The sequence below is a fragment of the Danio rerio genome, chromosome 25 (assembly GCF_049306965.1).
Source record: "Danio rerio strain Tuebingen ecotype United States chromosome 25, GRCz12tu, whole genome shotgun sequence".
NCBI classification, from domain to species: Eukaryota; Metazoa; Chordata; class Actinopteri; order Cypriniformes; family Danionidae; genus Danio; species Danio rerio.
In genome coordinates, this window is record NC_133200.1 from 35,210,001 (window position 1) to 35,222,500 (window position 12,500).

The 12,500-nt window shown below is 34.2% G+C and overlaps 1 protein-coding gene and 1 long non-coding RNA gene across 4 annotated transcripts in view; one reads left to right on the forward strand and one right to left on the reverse strand.

Moving 5' to 3' along the window:
* The window catches only part of etfa (electron transfer flavoprotein subunit alpha), a 316,751-nt gene that overhangs the window by 17,603 nt on the left and 286,648 nt on the right, over positions 1-12,500 (forward strand). For 2 of the 3 annotated variants that reach the window (XR_012399772.1, NM_198909.1), the window contains 4 exon segments: positions 3,148-3,258; positions 3,492-3,593; positions 6,404-6,472; positions 6,588-6,670. Coding sequence is in view for 1 of the 3 variants with exons in the window: in NM_198909.1 (NP_944591.1) it covers positions 3,148-3,258; positions 3,492-3,593; positions 6,404-6,472; positions 6,588-6,670 (365 nt within the window). In the remaining 2 variants the exon portion in view is untranslated. 3 annotated transcript variants of the gene reach the window in all.
* LOC141381019 (uncharacterized) overlaps positions 7,789-12,500 on the reverse strand; it is a 5,149-nt gene continuing 437 nt past the window's right edge. Inside the window, exons 1-3 of the long non-coding RNA XR_012400513.1 lie at positions 12,060-12,500; positions 10,742-10,937; positions 7,789-10,340 (exon numbers count right to left, since the gene is read on the reverse strand). The exon at positions 12,060-12,500 is cut by the window's right edge and continues 437 nt beyond it. This is a non-coding gene — a long non-coding RNA (uncharacterized lncRNA). The remainder of the gene's footprint in view (positions 10,341-10,741; positions 10,938-12,059) is intronic.

Genomic DNA, 12,500 nt, shown 5'->3' on the forward strand with positions numbered 1-12,500 from the left:
TAGACGTACCATATAACTCCCATAAGTGCATACTATTCAACACAACTGCACAAGCATCATTTTAACCTTTATAAACGAACGTTAATGTTACTCAGACCAACAGTCTATTGTCTAAATTACCGCGCTAACAGAGCTAACGTTGCGTAAACAGAGAGCACCCGATTGCAAACTTCCCGATCCCGATCAAACTCCGCTACAAGTTTATAAACTGCATCTGGAACCCAATTAAGGTACAAAAATCTATTTAACAAAAATAGTGATGCAGATAAGAATTTTTTTCGCTCAGCCGAGCCTTCTCTGTCTGTATCTGTGGAGAAGATTGTGCCAGACACCTCCGCCCCGCCCTCCGACTGAGCGTCTCACTCGCTCTCTCGCTCGCTCGCTCTCTCGCTCTCGCTCTCTCTCTCTCTCTCTCTCTCTCTCTCTCTCTCTCTCTCTCTCTCTCACTCACTCACTCACGCGGGCATGCACTGTGGTCTCATGAGGAAACGCTGCTTTTTGATATAGTGTTTTTCTTGCTCCCGAATACAAATAATTTTTCAAGTATTTGTTCGAAATAAGTATTCGTAAAAACACGCTATTCGTGCCTTTCCGAATACCGTATTCGGGTTCGGCTCCACCCTTAATATATATATATATATATATATATATATATATATATATATATATATATATATATATATATATGTATGTATATATATATATATATATATATATATGTATGTATATATATATATATATATATATATATATATGTGTATATATATATATATATATATATATATATATATATATATATATATAAATATATATATATATATATATAAATATATGTATGTGTATATATATATATATATATATATATATATATATATATATATATATATATATATATATATATATATATATATATATATATATATATATATATATATGTATATATATATATATATATATGTTTTTTTTGTTTGTTTTAACGGGGACACCGGAGACTTTTTGTTCCACTTTGCATGTATTATTTTTCTTGTTTACCATTTCACATCCATAAAATACACTGTCATAAATACTTCCTAATTACTCTGGCCACTTTGTGTTTGGCAAGCACAGAAAATGATTTTAAAAATTGTTGTTGCAAGACTTTAATTAAATATTAAATCGGATAAAAACGTTTTTCATGTAAAATACCACTTTAAAAGTGGTGTTTTACCAATTTAGGTAATAATTTTTGTTGCAGATTTTCAATTGGAGATCCTGAATGTTCTCCCGGAGCTGTGCAAATGATTATGATGCATGTTTTTCATCAATTATTCCAGAGGGATTTGAAGGAACAATTATTGATGATATTTTATTCATTATGTAATGTAAAAATGTGTGTTGATGTCTTTAATACAATTTATCAGATGAAGAATATCTAGCTTAAGTCTGCCAGTTAATCTCAAATTTATATTATATTATATTATATTATATTATATTATATTATATTATATTATATTATATTATATTATATTATATTATATTATTTAATTTTCCTTTGGCTTATTCCCATTATTCATCAGGGGTTGACACAGCGGAATGTCTCGCTAACTTATCCAGCATATGTTTTACACAGCGGATGCCCTTCCAGCCGCAACCCAGTACTGGGAAACATCCATACACTCACATTCACACACATACACTATGGCCAATTTAGTTTAATTCATCTATAGCTCGTGTGTTTGGACTGTGGCGGAAATTGTTTGTTTATATATATATATATATATATATATATATGTTGTTTATATGATATTTTATTTTATTATTATTTTTTTATGTATATAAATGTTGGTTTGTTGCAATATTGTTATTTAAAAAAAATGCAAATTATATTAAGAAATAATTAAATCAAAAATGAATAATAAAAATTTCAACATTTAAAATAGAAATTGGTCTTAAATGTTAGTTTTTTTTTTTTAAATATTATAATTTAAAATTCTGTCTATGAACTCATCTGTTTGTCTATTAAAGGTCTTTGATCAATGATTTTAATTTCATTGTTATGTCCCTTTATTAATAAGGGACATAATAAGCGTGTGTAAATGTTTTATTTGCGTGCATTTTATTTGTTGTATTTTGTGCTGACAGTCATTTAAAAACTGCATAATTGTACAATTTTCTATAATTAATAGCACCTAACATAACTCTGTAATGTTTTGTGTTGTAGTTCGTATATTGTTTTCATTGTTGACCCAGTTTGCTGTAATATTTCTAATAAACAAGGTTCTGTCTGTAATTTTAAAAAGTCTGAACTTTCGATAAGTCATAGAACTTTTCATTATAATTGATTTATTTTTAAACATTTATTTGTGATTATTTTCTCAAGCTTTAACAAAACATTTTGTATAATCAAGGTTGTAATTTCCCCCCCCCATTTTTGAACAGTCGCCGAAATGAATTGGTAAACAAATAAAATTACAACAGGAATAGATAAAAATATAGCAAAATGGAAAATATTTATAAAAATAATAGTAATAAATAAATAAAAAGAATTTAAAAAATGAAATGAAAATTAATGCAATAAAAAATAAACTTTAAAACCAGTTCAAATAAATAAATACCTACAGTACTTGATAATACAAACTAATTTTCTGATACATTTATAGTGGTCTTTTATTGTATTATTACATTACAATTATATTGGTGATCACAGTTAAACCTGTTTGCACAGATTTCTTTATATAAATCAGATAAAGGAGAGGGTCTTCCTTTTAAAGTATGTGATCGTAGGTTGCCATGTCTCATATGATAAAACTTTCATTAAAAGCATTAGGGCAAACTGGCTCAACAACTAAAACAATAAACAACCTACAAAACCTATGATTTTTTGTTTTTTTTTGTACTTTTGTATCACTTTAATTGTAAAAAGGCTGAACTTTGTTAAAGTGATACAAAAGTACAAAAAATCATTAGTTTTGTGTTGTAGATTGTGTATTGATTTTCATTGTTGTTGTCCCAGTTTGCCTTTTATTTTAATAAACAAGGTTCTGTCTATAACGGAAAGTTTAGACTTTTTAAAATTAAAATGATAAAAATAAGTACGATAAGATATCACAAGCGGTAGCACAAAGAAACAACAACAACAAAAAAGCATCCCCTCTGTCTTCTCCACAGGAAATGCTCTGAGCACAGTGAAGTGCAATGAAAGCGTGAAGGTGTTCACTGTCAGAGGAACTTCATTCGAGCCGGCGGCTGCAGACGGAGGCAGCAGCACTTCAGAGGAAGGTACCCGCTGTTTGATGAAGTTAAACACACTCATGTCTCCCTTTAAGGCCCAGCTGAACCACACACAAAGGTTTACAGTATTTAGCACTGTATATAATCCTCCCCTCCGCTGTAAACTTTAGATGGACCCGTTTGTTTAAAGGTTGACTTTAAAGGCATCATAAAGGGGTATTTTGGAGGAGCTCTGCCTGTTTATTTGGCGTCTCCTCACGAGATGTTGCTGTTTTTTGCAGTCTCTCCGTCTGCGCCTGTCGGAGTCTCGGAGTGGCTAGAGCAAACACTGAGCAAGAGTGACCGGCCAGAGCTTACCAGTGCTAAAGTCGTAGTGTCTGGAGGTGAGAATCACACTTGTGCTGATACACATACAGTTGAAGACGATTATGCACTCTCTTGTGTTTTTTTTGTTTTTTAATATTTCCCAAATGATATTTAACGGAGCAAGGAATTTTTTACAGTATGTCTGATAATATTTGTTCTTCTGTAGAAAGTCTTATTTGTTTTATTTTGGCTAGAATGAAAGCCTTTTAAATTTTTTTAAACGCCATATTAAGGTCAATATTATTAGCCCCCATAAACAACATATTTTTTATATCTTCAGCATTATTGCTACCTTCAAAGGGCCAGTTATAAATGTAGGACTGTATAAATGTTATATTAGGAATGAAGTACATCGGCAATTGAGTACAAAGGCAATTGTTTTTGCAGAATAAATCCCAACAGGGCTATCAACAGGCAGCTCGACATGTAGCGGAGCACTGTTGTTTAAAACTGAAGGGTTTATTCTGCAAAAACAACCATCCTGGATGTACTTGTTTATAAAAATGCTACTTACAACAAAACAAAAATTATACACAGAAGTGTGACTCATAATAGTTTAAATACACTAAATATGTTGCTTATCTTCACAGAGATATAACAAAACATACAGTTGAAGTCAACATTTTTCGCCCTCCTGTGAAGTCTTAATGGAGCAAAGAAATTTTCACAGTAATTCCAATAATATATTTTTCTTCTGGAGAAAGTCTTGTTTGTTTTATTTCAGCTAGAATAAAAGCAGTTTTTAATTTCTTTAAACCAGTTTATGGTTAATGTTTAAGCAATATTTTTTTCGTTGGTCTACAGAACAAACCATCATTATACAATGACTTGCCTAGTTAACCTAGTTAAGCCTTTAAATGTCACTTTAATCTGAATACCAGTATCTTAAAAAATATCTAGTCAAATATTATTTACTGTCATCATGGTAAAGAAAAAAGAAATCAGTTATTAGAAATGAGATATTAAAACTATTATGATTAGAAATGTTGAACATTTTTGACCATATTAGATAAACCGTAATGCCAAAAATGTTTGCCGTTATTAATGCATTTATTCAGATACACTAATGCATTAAAGGTGCAGTATGCAAGTTTGACACTCAGTATTGCATTCCTGGATCAAAACAAATGCAGTCGCAGGTTTCCAGATTTAGGACCAACAGGAGGCAGCCTGACTATCAAGCCTAAAGGCTGATTTAAGTCGTGTTCTAAATAAAAGCAATGGCATGTGATAGAAGCAATATTTTCCACATTAAAAGGAGTTTGTCCCAGCCAACACCTTGAATTGATATGTTAGAAATGGCTTCTATTTCTTGCAGATGAGCAACAGAAAACTTAGCCAATGCTCACCTCAGGTACACCTCGTGTGCTTTTTTCTGTTAAATGCTAACGATGTGAGTTTGAATGCCATTTTACATTTTATTGCCATACTACTGAAACTTTAGAACTGTGACTCAGTGAAAGTCAACACATATCAGTGATTCAGCATGTACATTTAATAGTGTTCAGTATGTACATTTAATAGTGTTAGAGGTTTTTAATATGTATTAATTACATTATAAACGTTACTATTTCATGATTGAGTGCACTATTCTGTGCTTCTGAATGGCTGTATTTAAATTTCTGTTGTGTTTCATCTGGTGCAAACAGCCAAATTGCTTATCACTGCAAATCGCATCATGTAACCTTCTCGACTATTGTTTACAAACGTTATATTTACATTGTTTGCTAATTAATAACCTCATGTGGAACTCTGAATCTGCGTCTCATTTCGGAGTTTGCTACTGTCCACTGGAGGTTGCATTTTGGTCACAGGCGCATGCTTTGTGAGCCTTTCTGACTGAATGAAATGAAATACGCTGTTTTCCACCAAGGTGACCTGGAGTGCTGAAATATAATTGGCTAAACTGGCATTGGGTGAGATGATAAAGGACCAAAACTAAGACAGACATTCCGACATGTAAAGCACATTTTCAAAGCAGAAAATCTGACTTCAGCATTGTTTTTCAGATAAACAAGAATGTTCACTTAGCATGTTTCTGAACTATCTGCAGATATATTGAGGTATTTTTATGCTTTAGAGTCAAAAACTTACATGCAGCACCTTTAATAAAAACATGTAGTTCAGCCTTGAATATGCAGAGCTGCATTTCAGCCATGATGCTCCTGGGCACATGCTTTGAGAGCCTTTCTGATTGAATGAATCAAATTCATGTTTCAAAACATGATATAATGATCTGAAAACTGTTTAAAACCCATTTAAATCACCTCTCTAAACTTTTTTTCCCCCTAATTTTTCAAAAAAAAGAAACAATTCATCCAGTATGAAGATTTTTTTTTTGTAGAAATAAATGCAAAGTAGTGCATATTTTATTAGCTAATGCATCATTTGCACATTTCAACATAAAACATGTAAAAAAAAATTATATATATATATATATATATATATATATATATATATATATATATATATATATATATATATATTACAATCATCTAATATTCCTTTGTAAATCTCTTACAAACCCAGTAAGGTCTAACTCTCATACATTGTTTATTGATGATGTTTTTCTTATATATATTTTATTATTAAGCTGTAAAGTAAATCTGCTTTCCTCAGGGACTGCATCATCTTTGTGTTTACCTTCATTGTTTGAACACTAGCTCACGATGTTGGGTATTCCCTTGAAATTTCCAGGTTGTTGTTGATGTTTTTTCGTCCTCAGGAAAATCAATAGGAAACTGAGACGTTATTGATCTTGCTGGAGTCATAACCTTAACAGTAATTTCATATTTTATGCCCATCTGCCGTCTTTCTGTCATAACAGGCAGAGGCTTGAAGAGCGGCGACAACTTCAAACTTCTGTACGACCTCGCAGATAAGCTGAACGCAGCCGGTAAACTGCTTGATTTATTCATTTTAACTTTGATTCTGTTTTTGGTGTTAGTTTATGATCAGGTTGTTTAAATAAATGTGAATGTAAACATGACACCTGCTGTGTGTTCTTGTAGTCGGCGCCTCAAGAGCTGCGGTTGACGCTGGGTATGTGCCCAACGACATGCAGGTCGGACAGACTGGAAAGATTGTGGCTCCTGTAAGTAACACCTTAAGATTGTCTATTGCTTATTTTATGCTACAGTGTGTCGATGACAGAACTTGAAATCTCTCAATTCAACACTACATAAATACTACAACATTATATAAAACAATTAAAATGGTATTACTATTATGGTAATAGGGATGCACGATTCCGGCTAAAATGAGAATCAGGATTTTATTTGGTTAAAATCAAGATTTTCTGATGATTCTGTAATGTAAAATAAAGGATAATATTAGTAGGCTATTATTATTTTTAATTCTTAAACATATGGTAAAACCACAATAATAATATTACGCCTATGTGTAGGTCAACTGTTGGTTGCAATGGTACATTTTGTATGGACTTGGAAAGGTGGACTTGAACAGACTTTCAATTTGTCCTGGTCATTAATGCACAGTAAAGCGATGCATCAGAATACATTCATTCATTCATTCATTTTCTTGTCGGCTTAGTCCCTTTATTAATCCGGGGTCGCCACAGCGGAATGAATTGGCAACTTATCCAGCAAGTTTTTACGCAGCGGATGCCCTTCCAGCCGCAACCCGTCTCTGGGAAACATCCACACACACATTCACACACACACACTCATACACTACGGACAATTTAGCCTACCCAATTCAACTGTACCGCATGTCTTTGGACTGGGTTAAACAGGAGCACCCGGAGGAAACCCACGCAAAAGCAGGGAGAACATGCAAACTCCACACAGAAATGCCAAATGAGCCGAGGTTCGAACCAGCGACCTACTTGCTGTGAGGCAACAGCACTACCTACTGCGCCACTGCCTCGCCCCATCAGGTTATAACTACTCATAAATCTGATGTTGAATTATTATGTTTAGAGCTGGAGTAGTTATACTGACACTCCTAAACATTTATTGTCGCGCACAACACTGTGTTCGCTATGAAAGAAAAAACGTATCAAATGCTAATCGTAACTCTAAAATGCGGTATGATTATTTAAATGATGTGCACGCTTTTGGGTTCACTTTCACACCTGAGTGCGGCTCATGGCTGCCGTCACTTTAAGAAAAAAAATACACACATGCAAACCGTACTTACCATGTGGCTCTCAAACGATCGCTCTGTGCAACAAACTGAACGTTATTTACAGCTTTATTAGATGTTATTCACAGCCTATTCAGGTTCTGTTTACTAAAGTAGATTTCATTGGCGGGCACGCACACGTCCTCTTCGTAGTAAACAAACTTGTGATTTCGCTGCCACGAATACATCATTACATTAAGACAGAAATGACATTTTTGGGTGAATTACACCTTATAAATACAGTATGTGACACTTTTAACGCCATTTGGAGGTGTCCATGTTGCTGTGAAGACTTGTCCGTCCGCCTTTACGCTTTTCTCCTGACCTTGAAATGACTAGGAATAATAAACGGCAGAAAACGGTCAAACTACTCGCTCTACAAACAAGCATGTCCATGACTATACAGTCAAAGTAGAATAATATAATTAGAAAATAGCAGTTTGCAACATCAAGCAGCGTAACGAGTTGTTTTTAACGTCCAAAAATGAATGGAAGGTAATGAGACTGGAAGTCTTAAGCCAAAAAGATTCATGGTTGCGCCCGCTGGTACGCGGAGAATAAAGTGCATATGGTACATTTATTTAAAGTCATTTACAATAAGGATAAAAAAAGCACCAAAGAGCAGCAAAATACAGATAAACACACACACTTTTGACTACTCTCTTTTGAAAATTGATGACTTCTGGTCTGTTGCTTGTCGTGTGCAGTGAAAAGGCAGCTTTAAGGCTGATTTATACCTCTGCATCGAGTGATCGGAGTGACCCATGGCGCCTACCTTGCGCATAGTCGTGCATTTATACTTCTGCATCCTGTTTGTGTTGCCCTGCAATAACACTTCCGAAATGCTAGCTGGCAGTAGGTTTTTATGTTCCTTTGTGTTGGTGTTTTGCTTTTTCTGAACGCTACAAGTAGCTCAAACTCGCTCATTCAGTGGGGGGAACCGGCGTACGTGCAACAACTTTAATCACAAGGTAAAAACAAAAGTTTTTATCTGGAGCTCCTTCACAGGATTTGACACTTATAAACACTTACTGCATTGGGCTTGCGGCTCTCAGCCCCGCCCACGCTTGTCAGACCAATCACAGAGCTTGCGCTACACTTTGATGTGATGTGTAGTTAAATTTTTTTGAGAGGTGTGCGTCAGCGTTGGCGAGTTCTATGCAAAGACTGCACCAGACCATTCTTGTTCGCTTGTCGCAGGAGTATATATTAGCCTTTTGAATGATTCATCTTGATAGTCGAACAGTGGCTGATGATGGTCCCAATGACTTTAATTTTATATTTACTTACAATGGAAGTCTGTTAGGACCCATTTGTTTATCTTTGGAAAGAAGGCATTTGAACAACCTCCTCGCATAAATGCTTTCGATTTGAGCAGATTCACACCCAACCCTATTGAAAATGTACAGTACAAACATATGTACAGTTGCTCCTCTACTAGTTGAAAACCCCACGGATGTTTTCGATGCATTTGCTAAAGCATCTTGACTTTGAATGCAACAGCATCTAATCGTTGTTTCTGTTTGACTCCAGAGAGATGGATCTGTGATGCCCTTTAAAAAGGTTAATTTTCCATTATCCTGGTGCAGTGAGGTCTCGCCGCTGTCATTATCCACACATTAGCCCAGCTTTGAGGCGTTGTGATGCAGTTAATGGCACATTCAGGCTTCTGAATGATTTACCAGAGCCATTAGTGGAGCCGTCGGCCACACGGGTCCAGGTTCAGCTCAAAGCATCGGCCACAAAGACAATCCTCGCAATGTTTTGACAAGCTTGTCAAGCTCAAGCCGAGCGTTTGCATTACTTTTCACCCTCAACAAGTCCCGCATGATTTCAACCAGTGAAATAACTGGAGTTGTGCTGCTTTGGGTCGATTGAGCATGTCTTTTGTGGTTAATCATAATGTTTTAGCCCTCCTGTTTTTATTTTTTTCAGTAAAAAGCAGAAAATTAGCGCATCTCAGAGCACATTTTGTTCACGGGCACATGCTTTGAGAGCCTTTCTGACTGAATGAATCAAATGCGCTGTTTTCCACCAGGGCACACAGGGTACTGAAATACAATTGGCTAAACTGGTAGTGGGCAGGTTAAAAGAACCAAAACAAAGATGGCTGTTCCAGCACGTAATGACCAATTTTAAAGGGTAAAGTCTAGATTGGATACCCGGCCGGCCGGAAGTGCGATATGCACATTAATATAGTACACTGTATAACAATAATTAAAATTTTTACCGTATTGTAACAGTTTTGTTTAGGTTTGGAGTTGGGGTAGGTGTTAAAAATACAATTTATATTGGTTAATTTAACAGAGAGCATAAATAATACTTGGTATAACTACTGTTTTTACTTTGTTACGGTTGGGTTTAGGGTTGGGGTGGGGGTAGACGTTAATAAAATACAATAAATGGGAAATTTAATAAATAATAGAAATAATTTTCGTTAACTTTCGTCCGCAACCATATCCAATGTAGCAACAACCATTTCAAAGCAGAATATCTGACTTTATTTTTGACAGAATATCTTGCATTGTTTTCCAGATAAGCAAGTATGCTCACATAGCAGGTTTCTTAAATATCTGCAAACATCTTATGGTATTTGTATGCTTTAGAAGAGTCAAAAGCTTACATTTAGCACCTTTAAACATTACTTGTGAAATCCAAAATGTTCAATTGATTTCACAGGAGGGCTAATAAGATGATGGTCCCATTGGCATTCGTTGTAGGTACAAGGAATGAAAAACAGTTCTTGGTCTTAGTTGACTTTTGTAATTTATCTTTGGATATAAGGCATTTAATTAACCTTCTTCTGTGAAATTTGTATTAAAGTAAATGTAAAAACTATTTTCAAATATTTATCATATGTTTAAAAGCAAGGACATTTATCACAGTATTTCCTATTATATTTTATCTTCTTGTATTACTAAATATTAAACTATTTATTTTAGTTTGGCAGGAATAAAAATTTAGTTTTTAAACAATTTTATTACAATGCTATTAGGCCCCCTTTTATCCAATTGGCAACCGATCAAACTACTGTTGTCCAATGGCCTAATTAACCTAACTTGCTTAGTTAACCTCATTAAGCCTTTAAATTACTTTACCTATATTCATTTACTCATATAGGCAGCACAGTCGCTTCACCTGGTTTGAGTCCCGGCTGAACCAGTTGGCATTTCTGTGTGGAGTTTGCATGTCCTCCCTGTGTTCCTATGGGATTCCTTCAAGTGCTCCGGTTTTCCCCACAGTCCAGAGACATGCGGTACAGGTGAACTGAATAAACTAAATTTGCTGTAGTGTACGAGTGTGAATGTGAGAGTGTATGATTGAATCCCGGTACTGGGTTGGGTTAGCTGTGGAAAACAAATGCTGGATAAGTTGGCGGTTCATGCCGCTGTGGTGAACCCTGATTAATAAAGGGACTGAGCCGAAGGAAATTGAATAAATGAATAAATTTACTTGTATGTAAATTTGGTTAAGAAATGCAAATGAATTCGGTTTCATAACCTTATATAGGACTAGTACAGACTAGATTGCAAATAAAAATAATGGGTTACTTTAATGTCCTAATAAACTCTCTTTAGAGGCAGATACGTCATAAATATTGCTGTAAATTTTACACTTTTAAGACGGGTGGGAAAATTGAGTTCCAATATATAAAAAAAACTTTTAAATCATTTATTATATTTGATTCAAAGTGTTATTTAATATTTATTTAGCTGCTTATTCAACATTTTCTGAAGGGTATAAATCGTCTTTCACAGACATTTGTTGAGGAAAACAAAGCAGACATTCAGTCGCAGGTTTGTGATTTGTTTGTGGAAAGTGCCAACTTCCATAATGTCACCCTTTTTTTTCAGCCTTTTTCTCATGAATCGAAACATTCAGCAATAAATTCTCGTAGAGCAGCAGTTGATTGGATTAAAACATGATACTTTAGGTTGATATTTTTGATTATGCCATTTTTCCCCTGACTGCAGCTTTTTTCATCAGCAAAACACTTTTGAGGTAGAGAACAGGGCTGTTATATTTAAATCAAATCATAAAAGTGGAGCCTTTTTTGTAAAATAAATTTTAAAATAAAATAATACACTACATAATTAAGTTTTATTTAATCTATCAACCAATGCAATTTCATTCATTTATTCTTTCTTTTTTTTTAACTTAGTTTCTTTATTCATCAGGGGTTGCCACAGCAGAATTTTTTACACAGCGGAAGCACTATCAGCTGCAACCCAGTACTGGGAAACATCCTTACACACTCATTTACAAACTTACAAAAACAAAACAATTTAATTTATTCAGTTTACCTGTAGCGCATGTGTTTGGACTGTGGGGGAAACCGGAGCCAAACTCCATACAGAAATGCCAATTAGCCCAGCTGGGAAGCGAACCAGCGACCTTCTTGTTATGAGGTGACAGCAAGAAGGTATATCCGAAATAAAAAACAATTATCTTTGCAAACTGCTTGTACAGCCAGTTTACAATTTATTTGAAAAAAATAAAAAGTTTTTTTTTTTACTGTGTAAAGATCTAACAAGTTTTCCAATTAAAAAAAAAATTGTTGTCATTTGGAGCATTTAGGTTTTCAAAAAAAAAAAAAAAACGAGTATTGCTCAAAATAAAAGGTTTTTATTTCTTGAATTTATGTAACTCAAATTAGGCTAATTTAACTCTTCTGAAAAAAAAAATGTATAGTGTTGTATAAAAATGAATATAAATGTTTAAATATATCTATTAATTTTGTCATATTTTCAGATGCCCTAAATTACTTTTTATTTATT